Here is a 24,165-nt window from a genome sequence, read left to right as displayed (position 1 = left end):
ACATTAGTTTTTAGTTTAATACTCTCCTTTATTTCCTTAATTATCCACTGCTGATTACTCATTTTTTACATTCCTTTTCACTGGAATATATTTTTGCTGAGTACTGAGAAAAATCTCCTTAAAAATCCTTCACTGTTCCTCAGCTGTCCTACAACTAGTCTGCGCTCCCAGCCTACATTAGCCAACTCTGCCCTCACCCTATCGTACTCCCCTTTGTTCAAGCAGCGGACACTGGTTTGGGACCCTACTTTCTCATCCTCCATCTGTATTAGAAATTCAACCATATTGTGATCACTCATTCCAAGAGGATCCCTCACAAAAAGATCATTAATTTTACCTGTCTCATTACACAGGACCAGATCCAAGATAGCTTGCTCTCTTGTAGGTTCTGTACCATTCTGTTCGAGGAAACTATCCCGACAGCATTCTAAGGACTCTTCCTCAAGTCCACCACGTCTGACTTGAGTCGGCCAATCAATATGCAAGTTAAAATCCCCCTTGATTATTGCCATTCCGTTTTGCACGCATCTGTTATTTGCTTGTTTATAGTCCACCCCACCTTGTAGTTGCTATTTGGGGGCCTATAGACCACATCCACCAGTGACTTTCTCCCCTTACTATTCCTTATCTCCACCCACATTGATTCCACATTTTGCTCCTTAGAGCTTACATCATCTCTCACCACCGCCCTGATGTTATCCTTAATTAACAGAGCAACCCCACCTCCTTTTCCTTCCTGTCTATCCTTCTGAAATGTCTGATACACATCCTAGGCCGTTTACACTGCCTGAAACAGTATCAGCAAAAACTGGAGGCAGTGCAAAATTGTCTCATTGCACTCAAAGGAAATGAGTTAAACGTGTGACCGTTTACAGGGCAATCAATTTTAGCTTTCTATCTTTTCTGCCCCCTCCACCGGCTCTGTGTTATCAGTGTATTCTCCCAACATTCAAACCTGGATGAGCTGCAATTTGAACAAATGAAACACTGCAGCCACAGAGATCATTATCTTCAGACCCTACCACACAGTCTGTTTTCTCTTTTCTTGGCTCAGTAACATTGTTTATCAGGAACACCTCCTGATGTTTTCTCTTAAGATAAACATACTTTATAAATGCAGCTTGTTGTTGCTTATCATTTCAAATAGGTCGCAGAAAGCCATTCAAAACTGTTTATAGCATTTTTCGTGCAGTAAAAAGGCATCTGCAATTAAATGAGTATGTTCAGCTGGCGGAGACGCAGATACCAAGGATGAAAATGCATGGCTCAGAAACTGCACAAACATGTTCAAAAAGCACAACCACAACCCTGGAAAGCTTGCATGCAGTGTGCAGAAAGGATAAAAGCGCTCAGGTCAAAACTGGAAATCAGTCGACAGCAGTGCCTCGTTGAGAAAGCAGGCAGAAAAAAATCAGGCAACAAGTAGAAATGAGGGAAGGATGGAAGGAAAAGGAAAGATAACAAAGAAGACAATTTTCTGACCCAGCCTGGGCTGCTTCATTATCTCAGCAGTTGCGACTGGAACTAAATATTTGTAATCATCACCTAACAGCCTGGCACCTAAACTCCTGGTGGATGGGGAAGTGATTGAATGTCTGCTCCAGTTCTCTCTTCAATAAATTACATTCCCTCTTAAAGATACACTTACAAAGAACTTTCAATAATAAACATTTAGGAATCATCTTAAGACCGAAGCTTGGTCTTGAAAATTGGATCAAATTCGAAAACAGGACTCAGAATACAGGTCGCACAGTCACAGCAAGAGTGGGAAATCTGTGCTGATATTTATCAGCATGAAACGGGGGTGTTGTCTGCTGCTGTGAGATTGGGCATGAAATGGCATTTTCCGCTTTTCAATTGAGCCCACTTACTTCTGCAATATTACTATTTGATAAGGTTCACCATGGAAGGCTTCTGCAGAAAATGCAGTTGTATGGGATTGAGGGTGATTTAGTTAATTGGATCAGGAATTGGCTAGCTGATAGAAGGTGGTGATTGATGGAAAGTATGAGTCATGGAGTTCGGTTATAAGTGGTGTGCCTCAGGGATCTGTTTTGGGGCCACTGCTGTTTGTAATTTTTATAAATGATCTAGATGAGGGTATAGAAGGATGGATTAGTAAATTTGCTGATGACACCAAAGTCGGAGAAATGGTAGATAGTGAAGAGGGGTGTCATAGTTTACAGAGAGACTTGGACAAGTTGCAGAGCTAGGCCGAGAGGTGGCAGATGGAGTTTAATGCGGAGAAGTGTGAGGTAATTCACTTTGGCAGGAATAACAGATGTGTAGAGTATAGGGCTAATGGTAGGACTCTGAATAGTGTTGACGAACAGAGGGATCTAGGTGTATATGTGCGTAGATCCCTGAAAGTTGGAAATCAAGTCGATAAGGTTGTTAGGAAGACATACGGTGTCTTGGCGTTTATTGGTAGGGGGATTGAATTTAGGAGCCGCAATGTCATGTTGCAACTGTACAAAACTTTGGTGCGGCCGCACTTGGAGTATTGTGTACAGTTCTGGTCCCCACATTATAGGAAGGATGTGGAGGCATTGGAGAGGGTGCAGAGGAGGTTTACCAGGATGTTGCCTGGTATGGAGGGAAGGTCCTATGAGGAGAGACTGAGGGATTTGAGGTTGTTTTCGTTAGAAAGAAGGCGGCTAAGAGGAGACCTTATTGAAACATACAAGTGGGCCGAAGGGCCTGTTTGTGCTGTAGTGTTCTATGTTCTATGTTCTAAGATGATTAGAGGTTTAGATAGGGTGGACAGTGATAGCCTTTTTCCCCGGATGGAGAAAGCTAGCACGAGGGGACATAGCTTTAAATTAAGGGGTGGTAGTTATAGGACGGATGTCAGAGGTAGGTTCTTTACCCAGAGGGTGGTGAGGGAATGGAACGCCCTGCCTGCTGCAGTTGTAGATGCGCCTCATTTGGGGGCGTTTAAGAGGTCCGTGGATAGGTTTATGGATGGAAAGGGATTGGTTTAGGTTAGAGGGTCATTGCTTTTTTCTTAATTGGTCGGCGCAACATCGTGGGCCGAAGGGCCTGTTCTGCGCTGTAATGTTCTATGTTCTATTACAGGGAAAATGAAGGCAATAATACCACAGACAGTCAAGATTGTGGAGGCCAAGTTCATCTGCATGTCCTGAGCGCAGTAGAGAAGATTGTGCTGATCATCATTGGGATTGAAACTATAGAGAATCATCTACCTTCCACATCTCACCTCTCCATCCTATGCACTCTTCTGATTTTCATCAGGTGGAGATGTCGGCATTGGACTGAGATGGGCACAATAAGAAGTCTCAGAACACCAGGGTAAAGTCAAACAGGTTTATTTTGTATCACAAGCTTTCAAAGCGCTGCTCCTTCATCAGGTGACTCGCCTGATAAAGGAGCGGCACTCTGAAAACTCGTGACACCAAATAAACCTGTTGGACTTTAACCTGGTGTTCTGAGACTTCTTACTGTGTTTATCATTAGAAGTGACATTGCCACAAATAGGAAGTTTATAGGATTGTTGTTTTGGGACTATGTCTTGCTGGGGGACTTCCACAGTACCTTCACTGCAGTGTTAATGTAAATCTACTTGTGACACTAATAAATAAACTTAAAACTTAAACTTAATTTAAGGGTCATGTGACCTGTTCTTTAAGTCCATCCAACAGTAAACCTGGATGGATTACTTATTAACAATCAAATGAAAGCTTAGATTGTTTTATATTGGAAAAGCAGCAAGATATTTATGTTTAGAGATAATGGCAGCAACCTGCGTGTTAACTGTAGAGACTGAATCTCCAGAATCCCAGAAGTGTTGAAAATGCAAGATTGTAAAAAGTTCTGCTTTAAACTTTCTATTTAGTTCTAAGATGGAAAAAAGTCAGGCTCTCAATTATAGCTATTTATCATTTCTACCTAGATACAAGGCCCATGTGATTCATGTTGCCATTGGAAGAAGTCAGAGAAAGCCACTGTAAAGATCATGCTTTTTAGAATATCACTGAATATCAGTGTTTTGAGGCTGACTAAATTTACACGGATGCATTATAATTCGAATCGCAACAAAATAACTTTTTAAAATACAAAGTGTGGTCACAATGAATGCCTATGAATAAGAGAAATAGACCATCTTTAAGGGGTTTTTATCCTTTACTTTAAGACATATTTAACTAGCAGATTACTGTAGCTGAGGAAAATTTCCAAGCTTAAGAATGTGGCACATTATCAGAACAGATAAAAATTTTAGAAATCTGAAATCTAGAAGAAAGCAGGAAATGGTGCAAATGCACATTACAGCTGCTAACCTCTGAAAAGGAAATGAAAAACTAAGACTGAAGGAGACCCAGCTTCAGAAACTATCACCCGTATGTCCAGACTAGTGTAATGCATAAGTGTAATTCCACTCTTGTCCGTTTGTCAATAATATTATAGATACCAATTAACAACTTGAACTGCCTGTAGTTTGCAAAAAAAGGCTGCACATATGCTGTATTTCTTAGCTAATTTACTTGTTTTGTTGTCAGAGATTGAAAAACTAAACCTGACAGTTTAAGTGCTTACTCACTATGAGTTTTCCATATGGTATTTACTTTACAGTAGGTATAGAACTTCAGCCAGTCAATTATTCTGACGACTTTCCAGAGTTGTAACAATATGGAGGCCGAGTTCATCTGCACGTCCTGGGCGCAGTAGAGAAGATTGTGTTGATCATCACTGGGATTGAAACTATAGCAAATTGAAATGTAGCATGAAATAAGCCTTCCCACCTAAACACTTTCTTCACATTAAGCATCATCCAGGATGTAAATCTAGGCTGACGCACTGCGGCAATTAAGAACGACTGTTGATTTGTTGGAAGCTTCACCAATTAAATCAGATCAAAGTCGAACATGAAACCATCTGAGGAACAGAAGGTTTTCTTTCTGTTGCCTCTAACAACAATCTTTCCTCAACTAATGCCAAAAACAAATAAAGTGGCAATTCATTCCATACATTTTTATGAGATCATAGCCCTGCACAACATTTCTATCATATGTATAGCAACAGTAGTGACTGCATTTGGAGACATTTCTGAAAGTAACAGCAACAAGAAAGAAACATATGAAAAAAAGCTTTGGTTTTATGATCTTCCATAGCAGTTAAAATCTGTAGGAATGAGATCCCAGGCTTGTAATAGACAATTTTCAGTGACAGAAATATTGCCTAACAGTAATTCGCATTTATCACACGGTTAAAAGGATATTTAAGCTTGTGGATGGAGAAACAGCAGCTGCAATAAGAATTTAGCAACAATAATAGCAATATGGTTTTAAAATGGCATTTCTGGCTGAGAGTTAAGAATGCTGGGATTTCTTGTGGCCAATGGCCTGGAATTTGTTAAAGGGCACAAGGCGTCAGATTTAACAGCTTGTCCTTAGCAGGGAGGAGTTCCTTACAGAGCCAATGTTCTTTATCTGGGCATTGAATTATAAACAATATGCACTTAAGGAACCTAGGTATGATGAGGTCTGGAGTGACCAATGCCACTATTCTGGCTGTATTTGATTGGCCCAATTGGTGTTTCTGATCAATTAATTGGCTGGATGACAGAATCTTCTGGGAGCAAGTGGAGAATTGTGGATAAAAAGACGTGTGAGCCTTTGTTTGCCAGTGATAACTTGAAGAAACCAACCGTCACAAGGAGACCTGTACCCCGAAGGATGCTTCAGAGCAGAAGAAGATAGATTCTACATTGAGGATATTTCTTGACCAAGTTTTCCTGAAATCAATAGTATCTATTCTCAGTTAAATAATTAAAGTTGATGTTTAGTTAGTTAATGCTCAGTTAAAGTGAATGTGCAGTTTAAGAGTTAAATTTCAGTTGAAAGTCGATGTTCATTTAGAGTTAAAGTTCAGTAAAGAGTTAATGAGTTGCAACTGTTTATGTTTAAGTTGATACTAGAAGTGTTAAATAAATAACTGAATTACTGTCCTTGTTTGTCTGATTAAACTGGAATGTTTGGAAAGTGTTTAAATTAGAAGTTGAATAACAAGCTTGAAATGATTTTAGTATAAAATTTGTGTGTGCATTTGGTTTGTATCTACTGCAGCAATTTCACACTATGCAATCCATTAGAATGGTGAGGCAGAGAGCAGGATGCTGTTTTCATGAAGCTAACAGTGCAGTAGTGAACCTTGGACAACAACATCCGAACTGCTGTGTTTAACCTTCATTTGCCCTCATCTGAATTTGCTGTAATGTTTGTACATAATGTTTGTGACATTGACCACACCATTGTTATTGGGATGTGGAAACCAAATGCAATATTTCTGAGTTTGCTGATGACACAAAACTAGGTGGGGATGTTGAGTTATGAGGAGCACACAAAGAGGCTTTCAGCAGATTTAGACAGGCTAAGTGAGTGCAAATGGAGTATAATGTGAAGTTATCCACTTGCGTTGGAAAAACAGAAATGCAGAGTATTTTTTAAATCGTGAAAGACTGGAAAGTACCTGGGTGCCATTGTTCATTAGCCACTGAAAACTAACATGCAGGTGCAGCAGGTAATTAGGGATACACATGGTATGTTGGCCTTTGTTGCAAGAGGATCTGAATACAAGAGTAAAGATGTCTTTCTGCGATTGTATTCGAGGCTTGGTAAGACCACATCTCGGCTGCATCTGCAGTACTGCCTACAGTTTTGGTCTCCTTACCTAAGGAAGGATAATCTTGCCATGGAGATTTACTGGACTGATACTTGGGATGGCAGGATTGTCTTAGGAGGACAGGTTGACAAAAATGGGCCTGTATTTTCTAGAGTTTAGGAAAATGAGAGGTGATTTCATTGAAACGTACAAAATTCTTCCAGGGCTTGGCAGGAAGGAAGGACACTTCCTCTGGTCGGAGAGATCTTGAAACAGAGGACGTTGGCTCAGAATAAGTAATGGACCATTTAGGACAGAGATGAGGAGGAATTTCTGCAAATCTTTGGAATTCTCTACCGCAGAGAGCTGTGGAGGCTCAGTCAGACAGAACTTGATAGATTTCTAGCTAGGAAAGATATGAAGGGATGATAGTGGTAGTGGAGAAAAGGAAGTAGAAGACTAGGCTATGGCCATTGTTGTTCTTATGTTCCTCACATTAGTCTTAAATTTCAATGGCTGAGTTGCCCCACAGGTGAGGTAAGCATGGCATTAGAGGCAGCGAGCACATCCAGGTGAGTGAGAGCTCTCTGATGCTTGCAGCAGTCATGTTCAGGGCTGCCACTGACTTGCCAATTAGAACGGGCACTTCTTGGGAAGACAGGGTGGTCATAAATGAAAATGGGACTCCCAAGGTTTGATGCAACTCTTATCATACTAGCTGACCCCTCAGATTTCAACTCAAAACAACTACAGAGGAAATTATCTGGGTCCCATGGCAAACCCAACAACAGTGCACTAATGTGCATCAGACAGTTTGGGCTCGCTCAGAAAAAATTTGAAAATTCCAAGCCTGAACTGACAGGTCCTTAAACAAGCTGCTTCGTGAGCTCAAGGGGTCTTTAATTGTTGGGGACTATGTTTCCCGATCCCCTGACTGGTCCTTCGAAAATACAACACTGTTCCTGAAGTGTCAGGATGTCAACACAACTTCCAGGACTAATGATTCATAGAAACACAGAAACTAGAAGCAGGAGCAGGCTATTCGGCCCTTCGAGCCTACTCTGCCATTCATCTTGATTATGGCTGATCATCAAATTTAATATCCTGATTCCCCCCACAGCAGGCCCCAACCCCACAGCCCTTTGAAAATTGGCCCATGATTCCAAAATAAAGATTACTTCAATGATGCTTTGGGAAACATTCTTTACTTACGCATAAATTAATAACTATTTCACAGCATTTTAATTGTGTAACTTCTTTTCAACCTTCTGAACATAAACACCAAATTCTGGAAAGTTAGATGCAGGTAAAAAATATTTGACTAAATTATAAATCATTTGATGAATAAAATGCATTCTCTACCACCCTCTTACTTTCTTACATGATAGGAACATATGTGTTATTGTTTTGGTAAACATTGTTCCAACCCCTGTTGAAAACAATTGGGACTACGACTATTGCCTGAAGACATGCACTGACTAGGAGCTAATGTAGAATCTTCTTGTCATTCAGCTATTCATTATTTCTGGATTCTTTCATCATATATATTGGTTAAGTCAGTCTTACAATAAGTTGTTTTTTTTTACAAAATCGTAATCAAGAGTTCACACATTTCAAAAGCATACATTCCGACCAGAGGAATAGTTTATATTTTGACAAAACTGGCTCTTATGCTTCTAAAAGGTTCTGATTTTTAGTCTTATACAGATAGTATCTTCTGTATATATATGGTTGTGCAATTTTCAGTAAGTGCACTGATACAAAAGATTTGAATCACTTACAAGATCCCTTGAAATTCAAAAAGTGATTAGCTCAACTTCATCTTGGCAACCCTCTTCAATTCATTGTTGCTCATAATTGAAAACAGCTAACGTTTTTATGATGACATATCAACAGTGAGAGTCTCGGCCAACTCCACAGTGGGAACTTTAATTAAATTTTAGTTCCCTTTTCAAAACACAAATTATTGTCCATTAAGTGGAACAGTTTGTACTTTCTGCGAGTTGGAGTTCTTGTTTACTTTATCCATTATGTGTGCTCGTTGTGGGTTGCAGGTGAAAGATACATGGATAAAATATCATTCTCCATTTTAAAAATGGATTCCAAGATATAGATTTGGGATACACTGTAAATCAGTTGATTCTTAATTATTTAAATTATATTCTCTTAAAACAAAATAACTATGTTAGCACACACTTAAACCCCTGCTTCAGCAGAGAGCATTACTATCCTTACACACACATGTCTCATATCCATAAACAGAAACACTCCAATTTTCCACGGATTCTGTCTACTTTAGACGAGATACTTACTGTGGTATTATGGGAACGATTGTCCAAGCCCCTTCATGCTTGCTCAGTTCATGAATAAGCAGCACAGTAGGTGGATTCTATGAAGGGAAAAAAAGATGACTATAAGTAAAATGAACTTGGAAATCATCTTCATTTTGCGTCCAACATCATAGAATCGTAGAAACTGTACAGTGCAAAAAGAGGCCATTCAGCCCATTGAGTCTGCACTGACCACAATCCCACCTGGTCCCTATCCCCATATCCCTACACATTTTATCCACTAATCCCTCTAACCTACATGTCTCAGGACACTAAAGGGCAATTTTAGGATGGCCAATCAACCTAACCCACACATCTTTGGACTGCTGGGAGGAAACCGGAGCACCCAGAGGAAACCTATGCAGACGCAAGGAGAATGTGCAAACTCCATACAGACAGTGACCCAAGTCGGGAATCGAACCCAGGTCCTTGGAGCTGTGAAGCAGCAGTGCTAACCACTGAGCTACCGTGCCACCTATCTATTGAAACATAGTGCCATTACTGGGACGGCCTGAACCATAGAAGTTTCAACACGGCTGACAGCACTGACACACATTCTTCAGCCCAACTTACAAAGAACAACACAACACAACACGGGAAACAGGCCCTTCGGCCCAACGAGCCCGCGCCGCCATTTTAACATTGTGCTTTTCCTCTTCCACCCTGGACCCATGTCTATGCTTATGGCACCCACATTGGAAACCAGATTGAGGGGAGAATAATATACTCAAAAGTAGACATTATTCAACAGTTCTGCCATTTCTACCATTATAATAAATCTAATCATCTTTTATTTCTCGCTTTCAAATCCCACTTTGCCTCTTCAAATTTGTCCACCTGTTTACCCCACTTTTCTTATTGCACCCCAATTAATATCAGCTCACTACACCAACCTTTGCACGAGAGTTATGAAGACCTCATATATCTTAACAGTATTCTCTGGAATTCAATCACTAAACTGCTCTGTCCTCTTTTATACAAAAAACCTGAAAAGAATTTCAGAAGCCACGCTGTCACCTCTCCAAGCTATCCTTTCTAGTGTGACATTTGCCAAATAGGCAGCACTACTGATGTCTGGGTTTTGAAATTGCAATCTTACCAAGTGTAGTGCCTAGCATGCCATTGTCATGTGACCCTGCCATGAGACAAGCACTGTACGCTGCCACTTCAGTTCTGATCACTAAAGCCTCTCACCAAGACAGACACTGATGAAAACTATTAACCTTAGACATGAACCAACCCAGAGGATACATTGGCAGAGAGACCTGGTGGTCAGCTCTGGTGCCTCAACTGGTGGTAGCAGGTAATTAAGCAGGCAATAGAAATCAAAGCCGGATTTTATTACAAGTAGTCCCAATGCGCAGTACATAAATGGGGCATGGCCCCATGTTTATACCAGAGATGAACAATGAAGAGGCCACCACCAGAGCCTCTGTCCGATTGAAAGCTGGAAGCTCAACAACCTCAGCAGCTTCACCAATAGACCAGGCCACTGCTGAGCCTGCAGGATGAGAGAGCAACTTCATGCTAATCTCAAAGGCAAGGCATAGATTTTTTATTTACTGTGTTGGAAGGGGTGGGTTTCGGTTGTGCGCCCAACGTCACCCAGCAGGAGGCCACTGAGAATCGTGAGAATATAACACAGCAGTAAGAAATGCTGGAATATCAGGCTCCCCTCCTGATGCCACTTCATGAAGGCCCCTGCTACCCAGCTTATTTCCAAAAGGAAGTTGAAATTCAACCCTCCAGCCCCTCCCCTCCTCCCACCCCGGAAGCAAATTTGACTCGCTCCACACTGGCCCATGCCTGTAGCTACAACCCGCTGCAGGACGGCTAAACAAGGGCTGAGCAATTCCTGTGCCTAAGTCCCCACCTTCAGACAATCAAATTGACCAGCAAGTGCATTGCTCATGGCAACACCCAGACTGCATTAGTGGGAGTTGTCGAAACTGTAAGAAGAGGGTGGAGGGGGCCCAAAGATCTCTGGCAACGGGTAAGTCTAGGGTCTTGAGTATGGACGGTTTGGGCAGGTCAGGGAGAGAGGGGCAGCAGCAGATGCAAGGCTGCAGACAGGAATGAAGAAAGGCGGCGGTTCTATTTCAGAATGACGCCTCCCACCCATACCCCAAATTGGCCAAGGGCAGTCCCCAAAGATAATACACCCTCTTCCTCCCCGCCCAAAAATCAGATTGCTCACTGCCCCATGACTGCCCACAGCAGACATTTTATGGTGTGGGCAGCATATTATTTAGGGTCAATTGGCTTGGAAACAAGCCAAGCTGACTCAAGGTTATCTATTTAAATATGGCAGGCAGGTTGCCAATTTCAATGTCCACTCACAGATTGTGGATGTGAGTGCGGGCAGGGCAGGCAGGGGGGTTGGGGGTGGGGGGAGAAGCGGTGCTGGGAAGGTGGTGGCGTGGCACCCACCCTTTTTTACATGCCCTCCACTGAAATTATGTCCGGCAGGGTACGTAAAATGCAGCCCATTGTCATAAGGGTAAAGAGTCAGTCTTCCAAATTATAAATATTTTCTACTGTGCATTATATCATCTTTACTCTTTAATGGCATCCTATGAGAGTCCTCCAAATTGCAATGATAATAGAGAAGAACTGCAGCTTTGAACATCATCTTCCCCACACACTTCAGGATATCTGATCATTTTCTCACAGGAGAATTTAGAAGAGGAAATTTCATTTAAACTTCGAGGTTCAATATAAAATGTATTCACCCACTTCAAAAAAGAATGTCAGTTGGTTAAAATGCCAATAAACTAAAACATTGATTTTTAAAAATTTGTTTGTGGCCTGTCCAGTGATGCTTACGTCCCAACATCTGTTGTCCATCCCTAATTGCTCTTCAGAAGGCAGTGGTGAGCAGATTTTTTGAACCAACAAAGTCCACGTGGAGTAGGTAAACTCACAGTGCTGTTTCGGAAGGAAAGTCCAGAATTTTGACCCAACAGCAGTGAAGGAACAACAATATACCTCCAAATCAGGATGGTATACAGCTTGGAAGGATGTCAAAGGAGCCTTGGCGAATTGCTGCAGTAGGTATTGTAGATGGTACACACTGCTGCCACCATGAGTCAGAGGGTAGATTGCGTGCCAATCAAATGGGCTACTTATTCTAGATGGTCTTGAACTTCTGGAGTTTTGGTGGAGTCGCATTCACCCAGGCAAGTGTAGAATCAGTGGATGTACTGCACTTAAATTTCCAGAAGGCATTTGATAAGGTGCCACTTCAAATGTGATTGCAGAAAATAAAAGCTCAATGTGTAGGGGTAATATACTACTACGGGTTGAAGATTAGCTAGCCAACAGAAAACAGGATTGGCATAAATGAGTCTTTTTCTGGTTGGCAGGATGTGACAAGCAGTGTGGTACAGGGGTCAGTGGTTGGGTCTCAACATTTTACAATTTATATGAATGATTTGGATGAAGGGACTGAAGGTACGGTTGCTAATTTGCTGATGACACAAAGATAGGTAAGAAAGTAAATTGGGAAGAGAATGTAAGGAGGCTACAAAGGGATAGGTAGGTTCAATGAGTGAGCAGAAATCTGGAAAATGGAGTATAATGTGGACATGTGTGAAACTGTTCATTTTCCAAGAAGAATAAAAAATAAGTTTGTTATCTAAATAGTGAGAAATTGCAGAGCTCTGAGATTCGGAGGGATCTGGGTGTCTTAGTGCTTGAATCACAAAAGACCAGTAGGAAAGCTGACAGAATGTTATCGTTTATTGTGAAGGGAATTGATGATACAAATAGGAAGGTTATGCTTCAGTTGTACAAACACTGGTGAGACCACTCTGGAGTACTGTGTACAATAGTTATCTCCATATTGAAGGGGCAGCACAACGGCAAATTGGTTAGCACAGTGCCTCACAGCACCAGGGTTCGATTCCTGGCTTGGGTCACTGTCTGTGTGGAGTTTACACGTTCTCTCCATGTCTGCATGGATTTCATCTGGGTGCTCCGGTTTCCTCCCAATGTCTGAAAGACATGCTGGTTAGGTACATTGGCCGTGCTAAATTCTCCTTCAGTGCACTCGAACGGGCACAAGAGTATAGTGACAAGGAGATTTTCACAAAAAACTTCACTGCAGTGTTAATGTAAACTATTTGTGACACAAATAAATAGATACATAAATAAATAAAAGATGGATGCAAATACTCTTGAAGCCATTCAGAGAAGATTCACAAGACTAATAGCAGAAACGGACAGATTGTGTTATGACAAAAGGTTGGACAGGTTAGGCTTGTATCCATTTAAGTTTAGAAAAGTAAGATGCAGTTTGATTGAAATCTTTAAGATCCTGACAGGTTTGGACAGGTTGGATGTGGAAGGATAAAGGACTTGTGCTGTGATGTCCTAGGTCTGTGCTTATCAAACTTCAACAATCACAATGTTTGTGCGAGGAATGTCTCTAAGCAATGGAGAGTTCTCCCCCAATAATCATTAATTTTAAACATACTAGGGCACCTTGATACCACTCTCAGTCACAGTCTGCCTGTATGTTAAGGACCTCAAGTTCAGCCCTTTTGTGCACATTTAGACCAAGATTGTAATGAGATGTGAAGCCAAGTTGCCCTGACATAACCCAAACTGAGCATTTGTGAACAGGTCATCTTTGATTTGATTTGATTTATTGTCACATACATTAGTATAGAATGAAAAATATTCTTTCCTGCATGCTATACAGACAAAGCATAGGGTCACAGAGAAGGAGAGTGCAGAATGGGGTATTACAGTCATAGCTAGGGTGTAGAGAAAGATCAACTTATGCAAGGTAAGTCTAATCAAAAGTCTGATTGCAGCAGGGAACATAAGAACATAAGAAATAGGAGCAGGAGTAGGCCATCTGGCCCTTCGAGCCTGCCCCGCCATTCAATAAGATCATGGCTGATCTGTCGTGTCTCAGTCCCACATTCCCGCCCTCTCCCCATAACCCTTAATCCCCTCTCTTATCAAAAACCCATCAACCCGCGTCTTAAAAATATTTAGCGAGGTAGCCTCCACCACTTCAACGGGCAGAGAATTCCAGAGATTCACCACCCTTTGAGTGAAGAAATTCTTCCTCAACTCCGTTCTAAACCGCCCCCCCTTTATCTTGAGGCTGTGCCCCCTAGTCCTACTGTCCTTTCTGAGCGGGAAGAGTCTCTCCACCTCTATCCTATCCATCCCATTCATCATCTTATACGTCTCAATGAGATCTCCCCTCATTCTTCTAAACTCTAACGAGTACAAGCCTAGTTTATTCAGCCTCTCCTCATAGCTCAACCCCCTCAACTCCGGCATCAGCCTAGTAAACCTCCTCTGCACTCCCTCCAAGGCCAAATATCCTTGCGTAAGTACGGCGCCCAAAACTGCACACAGCTGCACAACTACTCCAGCTGCGGCCTCACCAATGCCCTATATAGCCGCAGCAAGACCTCCCTACTTTTATATTCAATCCCCCTCGCTATGAAGGCCAGCATCCCATTCGCCTTCCTGACCACCTGCTGCACCTGCAAGCTGGGTTTTTGTGACTCATGCACAAGGACCCCGAGGTCCCTCTGCACTGTCGCCTGCTGCAGTTTTTCGCCACGTAAGTAATAGTCCTTCCTACCATTATTCCTACCAAAGTGGACCACCTCGCACTTGCCAACATTAAATTCCATTTGCCAGTTCCTGGCCCATTCGCCCAGCCTATCTAGATCCTTCTGTAGACTCTCCACACCCTCCGCGCAATTTGCCGTTCCACCAATCTTGGTGTCATCAGCAAATTTCGACACCATACACTCGGTTCCCTCCTCCAGAACATCTATATAAATGGTAAATAGCTGAGGCCCCAGCACCGACCCCTGGGGCACTCCACTAGTCACCAACCGCCAATCCGAATAGCACCCATTGACCCCCACTCTCTGCCTCCTATTTGACAACCAGTCCTCTATCAACGCTAACACCCCACCTCCAACTCCATGTCCCCTGACCTTCTGCAATAACCTCTTGTGACGTACTTTGTCAAACGCCTTCTGAAAATCAAGAAAGACCACATCCACCGGCTCTCCTCTATCCACCGCCCTAGACACATCCTCATAGAACTCCAGTAAATTTGTCAGACATGACTTCCCCTTAACGAAACCGTGCTGTGTCTGCTCTATCAAGCAATTCCCCTCAAGATGCCTCGCTATTTCCTCCTTGATGACGGATTCTAACATTTTACCTACAACAGACGTTAAACTAACCGGCCTATAATTTCCCGCCTTTTGCCTGGCACCCTTCTTAAACAACGGCGTAACATTAGCCGCTTTCCAATCTTCCGGCACTTCCCCGGAATCCAGCGACATCTGGAAAATAACCACCAAGGCATCCACTATCACCTCCGCCATTTCTTTCAGAACCCTTGGATGAATTCCATCCGGTCCTGGGGACTTGTCCACAATCAGCCCCTCCAGTCAGTCGAGCACCGCCTCTCTAGTAACAGTAATGTCATTGAGACCCTCCAGTCCTACCACCTTTCCATCTCTAACACCCGGAAGAAGCTATTGAATCCGTTGGTACGTGACCTCAGACTTTTCTAACGTTTTCCCGACGGAAGAAGGTAGGAGAGGGAATGTCTGGGGTGTGTGGGGTCCTTAATTATGTTGGTTGCTTTGCTGAGGCAGTGGGAAGTCTAGGCAGAGCCAATGAATGGGAGGCTGGTTTGCGTTATGGATTGGCTACATTCCCGACTTTTTGTATTTCCTTGCAGTCTTGGGCAGAGCAGGAGCCATTTGCTGCATAAGTGCTGCTTGAATGAAATGTCCATGATTTCTTCCAGCACCTTGCTGATAGAAACATAGAAACATAGAAAAACTACAGTACAATACAGGCCCTTCGGCCCACAAAGTTATGCCGAACATGTCCCTACCTTAGAGATTACTAGGCTTACCTATAACCCTCTATCTTACTAAGTTCCATGTACTTATCTAAAAGTCTCTGAAAAGACTCTATCGAATCCGCCTCCACCATCGTTGCCTGCAGCCCATGCCACGCACCCTTACCCCTGACATCTCTTCTGTACCTACTCCCCAGCACCTTAAACCTATGTTCTCTTGTGGCAACCCTTTCAGCCCTGGAAAAAAGCCTCTGACTATCCACTTGATCAATACCCCTCAACATCTTATACACCTCTATCAAGTCACCACTCATCCTTCGTCTCTCCAAGGAGAAAAGGCCGAGCTCCCTCAACCTATCCTCAAAAGGCATGCTCCCTAATCCAAGCAACATCCTTGTAAATCTCCTCTGTGTCCTTTCTATGGCTTCCACATCCTTCCGGTAATGAGGCGACCAGAACTGAGCACAGTACACTGACCAGGGTCCTACATAGCTGCAACGTTATCTCTTGACTCCTAAACTCAATCCCTCAATTGATGAAGGCCAATACGCCATACACCTTCTTAACCTCAGCTTCAACCTGCACAGCTGTTTTGAGCATCCTATGAACTCGGGCACCAAGATCCTTCCGATATTCCACACTGCCAAGAGTCCTACCATTAATATTATATTCTGCCATTCTATCTGACCTGCCAAAATGAACAACTTCACACTTATCTGAGTTGAACTCCATCTGCCACTTCTCCGCCTAGTCTTGCATCCTATCAATGTCTCGCTGCAACTTCTGACATTCCTCCACACTATCCACAATACCTCCAACCTTTGTGCCATCAGCAAACTTACCAATCAATCCCTCCACTTCCTCATCCAGGTCATTTATAAAAACCACAAAGAGAAAGGGTCCCAGAACAGATGCCTGGGGCACTGCGCTGGTGACCGACCTCCATGCAGAATATGACTGATCTATAACCACTCTTTGCCTTCTGTGGGCAAGCCAGTTCTGGATCCACAAAGCAATGTCCCCTTGGATCCCATGCCTCCTCGCTTTCTCAATAAGCCTTGCATGGGACATCTTATCAAATGCCTTGCTGAAGTCCATTTGTACCACATCTACCACCCTTCCTTCATCAATGTGTTTAATCACATCTTCAAAAAATTCAATCAGGCTCGTAAGGCATGATTTGCCTTTGACAAAACCATGCTGACTATTCTTAATCATATTTTATCTCTCCAAATGTTCATAAATCCTGCCTCTCAGGATCTTCTCCATCAACTTACCAACCACTGAAGTTAGACTCACTGGTCTATAATTTCCAGGGCAATCTCTACTCCCTTTCTTGAATAAAGGAACAACATCCGCAATCCTCCATTCCTCCGAAACCTCTACTATCTCCATTGATGATGAAAAGATCTTTGCCAGAGGCTCAGCAATCTCCTCCCTCGCCTCCCACAGTAGCTTGGGGTACATCCTATTCGGTCCCGGCAACTTATCTAACTTGATGCTTTTCAAAAGCTCCAACACATCCTCTATCTTAATATCTACATGCTCAAGCTTTTCAGTCTGCTGCCAAGTCTGCACTACAACCACTAAGATCCTTTTCCATAATGAAAACTGAAGTAAAGTATTCATTAAGTGCCTCTGCTATTTCTTCCGGTTCCATACAAACTTTCCCACCGTCACATTTGATAGGTTCTATTCTTTTATGTCTTATCCTCTAGCTCTTCGCATACTTGTAGAATGCCTTGGGGTTTTCCTTAATCCTGCCTGCCAAGGCCTTCTCATGACCCCTTCTGGCTCTCCTAATTTCCTTCCTATTAGCCATATACTCTTCTAGATCTCTAACATTACCTAGCTCTCTGAACCTTTTGTAAGCTTTTCTTTTCTTATTGGTTAGATTTATTACAGCCTTGGTACACCACGGTTCCTGTAACCCACCATGACTTCCCTGTCTCATTGGAACGTTGCTATGCAGAACTCCAGACAAATATTCCCTGAAAATTTGCCACATTTCTTCCGTACATTTCCCCGAGAAAACCTCTTTCCAATTTATGCCTTCAATTTCCAGCCTGATAGCCTCACAATTCCCCTTACTCCAATTTAACACTTTTCTAACTTGTCTGATCCTATCTCTCTCCAATGCTATTGTAAATGAGATAGAATTATGATCATTATCTCCAAAATGCTCTCCCACTGAGATCTGACACCTAACCAGGTTTATTTCCCAATACCAAATCAAGTACAGCCTCTCCTCTTGTAGGATTATCCACATACTATGTCAAGAAACCCTCCTGAACACACCTAACAAATTCCTCCCCATCTAAACCTCTTACCCAAGGGAGATTCCAATCAACATATCGGAAATTAAAATCTCCCATCACGACAACTCTGTTATTATTACACCTTTCCAGGATCTGCTTCCCAATCTGCTCCTCAACATCCTTGTTACTATTGGGAGGCCTATAGAAAACACCCAGTAAAGTTATTGACCCCTTCTTGTTCCTAACCTCCACCCACAGACAATCCCTCCATGGCGTCCATCTTTTCTGCAGCCGTGACACTATCTCTGATCAACAGTGCCACTCCCCCACCTCTTTTGCCTCCCTTCCTGTCCCTTCTGAAACATCTGAAACCCGGCACTTGAAGTAACCAGTCCTGTCCCCGAGTCATCCATATCTCTGTAATGGCCACCACATCACATTTCCAAGTAGTGATCCACGCTCTAAGTTCATCCACTTTGTTCACAACACTCCTTGCGTTAAAATAGACACACCTCAAATCTTCGGTCTGAGCGCTCCCCGTCTCTATCACCTGCCTATCCTCCCTCTCACACTGTCGACAAATTTATGAGCTAACCTCCTCTCACCCAGTCACTTCAATTTGATTCCCAAATGATGGAAGAACTCAGCGTAGCTGATGATGAAGAGTGGACAGATTGCCAGTAATTGGCTGGTCTGGGAAGATGCCAGTTTTGTAGCTGTACTGAAACAGCTTAGCTGGCGGCCTGGCAAGTCCTGGAACAGAAGTCTCCAGCAGCATTGTTGCAATGTTGTCAGGACCCATAGCCTTTGCAGTATCCAGTGGCTGCAGCCACTTCTTGATGTCACAGAGACTGCACTGAATTGACTGAACACTTGTGTCTGTGATGCTGGGGACCTCAGGAGGGGGCCAAGGTGGATTTTTCTGTCTGAAGATGCTTGTAAATATCTCAGCCTTGTCTCTTACACTGGTATGCTGGGCTCTCCCATTATTGGGCATAGGAATATCTGTGGAACCTTCCAGTGAAGTGTTTAATTGTCCACTATCATGTGGCAGGACTGCAGAGCTTAGGTCTGACCTGTTGGTCACAGCCTTGCTTTGCTTTCCAAAAATGTATAAATGGTAAACATTAATAAAGCTACACCTCACATGAGGTCCTGGCATTTAGCAGAAGCCTTCTGCTTTTCACCAGATACCCAGCAGAGAATGGAGGAGGACAGAAAGCAAGAAAACTGTTCAGCTGGCTCAACACTGAATCAGCAGTTAGGTATTAACTCAGATCAGGTCATTGAGAAGATAATGACCATTGAGTTCTATCACCTTCACCGAAATGATAACATTACAGAAATAGGCAGTAATGTCTGGACGTGGAACGGTAACAGTGAAAGTCAAGCCCACCTCTATAAAATGTTGAGGAAGGTTATATGCAGGATGTCTGATAGAACGCTGAACAAGTATTGTCTCAAGTTATCCTAAAAAGTGGCTGATAGTAATACCACATCACAGCTAAAAACCACAAAACTGATCTTTGATTGCAACTGATTTAGCACAGCTTCAGCAAAGTTTGAATTTCAAGACTCTGTAAAAACAATACAGCCAAATTTTGCAGCTGTTACCTAATGCAAATGGAACAGGCCCACTATTTAAACTCTGTTGGATTACTTCCTGCCTTATTTCCATTTTTTTCCTGCTATCATTTTATTCGCACACGTGTTTTTCAGCAGCCAATGTGCACGCCAGAAAGGTCCAACCATGAACTTTTCAGAGGAAATCCAATTTTCCTCTGCACTCCCGAAAGCCGTTGCCATTTTTGTAGGCCTTTTTCGCAGGTCAGGGGTAACCTCCTGTGTGAAACATCCATCCCTGACAATGTTGGAACCCCAGTATAAGAGGGAGACAATAATTGGATTTCCTAACCCTCACCATTTTTGTCAAGAACCCACACATTTAGCGAACCAAATAAACGTTTGCCTCCTCCAGTGAGTCGTGAAGGAATATGCCAGGCCAGGAAGAGGTAGTGAATAAAGCAACTTTCCAGCGTTTCTCTGCATCTTTTAAACCATCAGCTGCTGCCTGCAGACAAATTAAGCGTCTGGCTGGAAGTGGGGAGTGGAAGGAGGATTCCCTTAAAGCCACACCCAGCACATCTGAAAATCAGCAGGAAAGAACCATGTCCCTTCAAGCTTGTGCGTATTAATATTACAACCCACAATTTGGAATGGGAGCTGCCCTAACCCAATTGCTGTACATAGAGTTAGGGGCAGAGCAGCAGCAGTACTTAAATACCTCACTTGCCAAGTGCATGGCTCTAAGGCAGGAGACAACACAATGCAGAGTGGGTGTTACCTTGGGTTTATTTACTGAATAAGATACGAAGGACCAATCGCCCTTAAGGGATGGGGTAAACATGCTGTGGGTTGATTTATTAAGGTGAGGCACATTTATACAAAGATAAAGCTTGAAAACATCAGAGCTCTGTGTACTCTGCTCCAAGCAGAAATGAAATTAAGACTGGATCACATGACACACTTCCCTTCTAGTGATGTCATGCTGCTATCCCTTAAAGGCAATATTAGAACAGCGAGAATGACAGGGAGAATGCTGACGAACATAAGAACATAAGAAATAGGAGCAGGAGTAGGCCATCTAGCCCTTCAAGCCTGCCCCGCCATTCAATAAGATCATGGCTTATCTGTCATGGCTCAGTTCCACATTCCCGCCCTCTCCCCATAACCCTTAATCCCCTCGCTTATCAAAAACCCATCAACCCGCGTCTTAAAAATATTTAGCGAGGCAGCCTCCACCACTTCAACGGGCAGAGAATTCCAGAGATTCACCACCCTTTGAGTGAAGAAGTTCCTCCTCAACTCCGTTCTAAACCACCCCCCCTTTATCTTGAGGCTGTGCCCCCTAGTCCTACTGTCCTTTCTGAGCGGGAAGAGTCTCTCCACCTCTATCCTATCCATCCCATTCATCATCTTATATGTCTCAATGAGATCTCCCCTCATTCTTCTAAACTCTAACGAACAACCCATTCAGGAAGCTCTACGGGAACAAAGTAACATAGCATGATATGAGTGGGGCAATGTCAGAGGAGGATGCATTTACCCCAAGAGGTGGTGGTTGAATGTTGCAACCATTTATGAGAAGACCTCCAGTAGAGGAGAAACCAGAGACACACACTTCCAGTAGCCTTAAAGGTGGCCATGACCTTTAACTTCTCCACGACTGGTTCTTTCCAAAGCTCCACATCTAATCTCCATGGTAATCCGTGTGTGTGTGTGTGTGTGTGTGTGTGTTGGTGTGTCTGAGTGTGAGAGTGAGTATGTGTGAGTGTATGAGTATCTGTGTGTGTGCAAGTGTGTGTGTGTGTCTGTGTGTGAGTGTGAGAGTGTGTGTGAAAGAGTGTGTGCATGTGAGTGTGAGTGTGAGTCTGTATGTGAGTGTGTGTGTGTGCATGTGAGTGCGAGTGTGTGTGCGTGTGTGTTTATGAGCGTGTGTGTGAGTGTGAGTCTGCAGCATATAGGTGCATCCACCAGGGAACACGTGCCCTTTCTGCCAGGGTGGGCACTTCATCTCCTTCAACACAGCGCACACACAAGGGGTTATAAGGATCTGTCTCAATCTCAGGATTGCCCCAACGGCAAGGTATAGTTCACTGTATCCAAGTGACAATAAGGATATCCTATTTGAATGCTGAGAGGCACATCAACCAAAATGGCTACCACTCACTGAATGTGCAACTGTTCTGTGACTATGAAAGGTTTCCACCTGTGTCTCCACCTACACCCTGGCAGTGGCCATGACTCCTTTATCCTCACAGAGGCTGAGCTTCCAAGAATATGTAGACCAAGCCCCAGGCATTTGACTGGATATTCGGGAATAAGAGCTACCACCTGAAAATATGGCTTCGCACATTCCAGTGGCATCTCCAGACCCAACAGCAAAGAAGACACAGTGAGAGCCACCTTCACACAACAACACTCATTAACAGGCCGCTGGCCTTCTATAGATGAGGTTCAGGTGTCTGAACTGCTCAGATGGCTCATTACAGTACGCAACTCACAGAGTGCCCCAAATCATTATGGAGGGTGGGTTCTGGACCCAGGAAGAATGGGACCTTTCCTAAGATGAGGAAGATGAGGAGGAGACAGAGAAGCACGATGTACCTATGAGGAAGGACAATAGGAGAGCTCCCAGAGACAAGAGAGCAGTTGTCCACACATACACAATGAAGAGCCCATGCAGAATGTCATAGTCACCTTCTCATACAATAATACTTCACTTGATGGGACCCTATCATGGAGGTTGAAAGCTGACCAGGAAATGACATTAGATTGTTAGCTACACCAAGGGAAGGCCATTGGGAGGGTCCTGTGATCCAATCTGGTAGAGGATTGATGACTCATATGTGGATGCACTGTTCAGGTCAGCTGAGATTGTAAAGATTTTGGACTGCATGGCCACATCCAAAAATCTGTAAATGTGTTGTGTACACAGCTTGTGTACGTAGCTTTATTCTTCATAAAGGTATTTGTTATTTACACATCTCTCGTTTCTTACTGAACACATTTAAATTAATAACACAATAATCCCATTAGTATCCTAACTGACGTGGTACCCTCCCTTCTTGAACACTCCTACATGGTGCTCTCCTTGTTGCTGCAGAGGCGACAGCAGGCTACTTATCCCTGATTATATGGCAATGGGGGGGGTGGTGGTGTCATTGTAGTTGGTCTCACTGTGCAGGGACCTGTTGCGTCAGACTGCACTGCCTAGATCTCTGCAAGGGCAGCTGCTCTCACTTGGACATAGCCAGCAGACGGAGCAGAGAGGCTGAGGAATCAGAGAATGTTGAGATTTCCTGCAAAAACATGAACCCTCTTCCTCTGAATGCTGAGCCCTTGGGGTCGTTTTCCGATGGACAGCTGGGTTGCGGCGCTGGGACTTAGCTGCCATCCCATCTAGTTTGTTTTTTTTGTTTCATACCATTGAACGATCCATTGAGCAATACACGACATAATGTTCCCATCCTTATAAAGTGTATTATTTATTATAATTCTATAAAGTGGATCACTTTATAGAATCAAAAACAGACACATCTGCAATTACACAGGTCAGTCTTCAACTGGGAAGAGAAAAGGGAGGTTAATAAGTTTCCTGTGTGTACCAGTCATCAGAAATCACATCCAAAATAATGTGTATTTTCCTTTCACAGATGCTGACTGGCCTGCTGTGTACTTTCTTTAACTCAGATTTGCGGTATTTGAAATGTTTCCATTTCTATTTTACTGCATCAGTTTAAGATCTTTGAATGTTGAAAAGAGAATAAAAACATTGGAATTAATTTGGTTCCAATCTTAAATCATAAATTGTTCTCCAGACTGTCACTTTTGACTGGAGCAGTGTCTTGATGCAAGCTGGAAGCTGTTTTATCTATTTTGTGGGATGTACATGACGAATTGATTCAGAGGTTTGAGATGAAAACAGGGACGTTATTTATCTCTGAGCTATTTGAAATCTGTATTCAGCCTGTACTGAACTTTTAAACATTAGTTTGTAAGTGTGATTGGGCCTACATTGAGTCAAACAATTAATCAACTATGCAATTAATAGTGACATTATTAATTACAGATTTGTTTTTCCCCAATACAGGTTCTATCTATTAAAATATCTTTCTCCCTTCTTTTGATATATATTTTTCTTCCCTTCTTTTTAATAAAGTTATCTTCCCTTCTATTATTTTTAATAATTGTTCATAAAAAACAGTTTTCACACGTGATTTGGTTTTGTGGCACTCATTCTTGTTGTGCCCAGGCTTAGCTCTGAACCCAAGTCAAACTCCACAAAGGACTCTCACACCTCTACACTTCACATGAGCACAAATTGTTTCCCTTTCTCCTTACATTTGTTGCTCCTGCAATGCAAAGTGTCATGCACACTATTACACGAGTCCACAGCAAGGCCAGGCAGCATGGCTGAGACGAGTAGCTTACTCACGTTACTGTAGCACAGGTCGCTGAAGCACCTATGGCACTGAGTCCCAGTTCTTTGATGCTGTACCAAGGTGCTGTCCACCTCGGCGGTTTTGATCCAGGC

At 43.0% G+C, this 24,165-nt stretch overlaps 1 protein-coding gene across 1 annotated transcript in view; it reads right to left on the bottom strand.

Moving 5' to 3' along the window:
* b3glcta (beta 3-glucosyltransferase a) overlaps nt 1-24,165 on the bottom strand; it is a 144,973-nt gene that overhangs the window by 76,688 nt on the left and 44,120 nt on the right. Inside the window, exon 5 of the mRNA XM_080197936.1 lies at nt 8,931-9,007. Coding sequence (XP_080054062.1) covers nt 8,931-9,007 — 77 coding nt within the window. The remainder of the gene's footprint in view (nt 1-8,930; nt 9,008-24,165) is intronic.

Source organism: Carcharhinus amblyrhynchos, chromosome 10 (genome assembly GCF_965287045.1).
Source record: "Carcharhinus amblyrhynchos chromosome 10, sCarAmb.v2.hapA, whole genome shotgun sequence".
Classification (NCBI taxonomy): domain Eukaryota; kingdom Metazoa; phylum Chordata; class Chondrichthyes; order Carcharhiniformes; family Carcharhinidae; genus Carcharhinus; species Carcharhinus amblyrhynchos.
The sequence above is the reverse complement of the archived record's forward strand: the minus strand, read 5'-3'. Positions and strand labels throughout refer to the sequence as shown.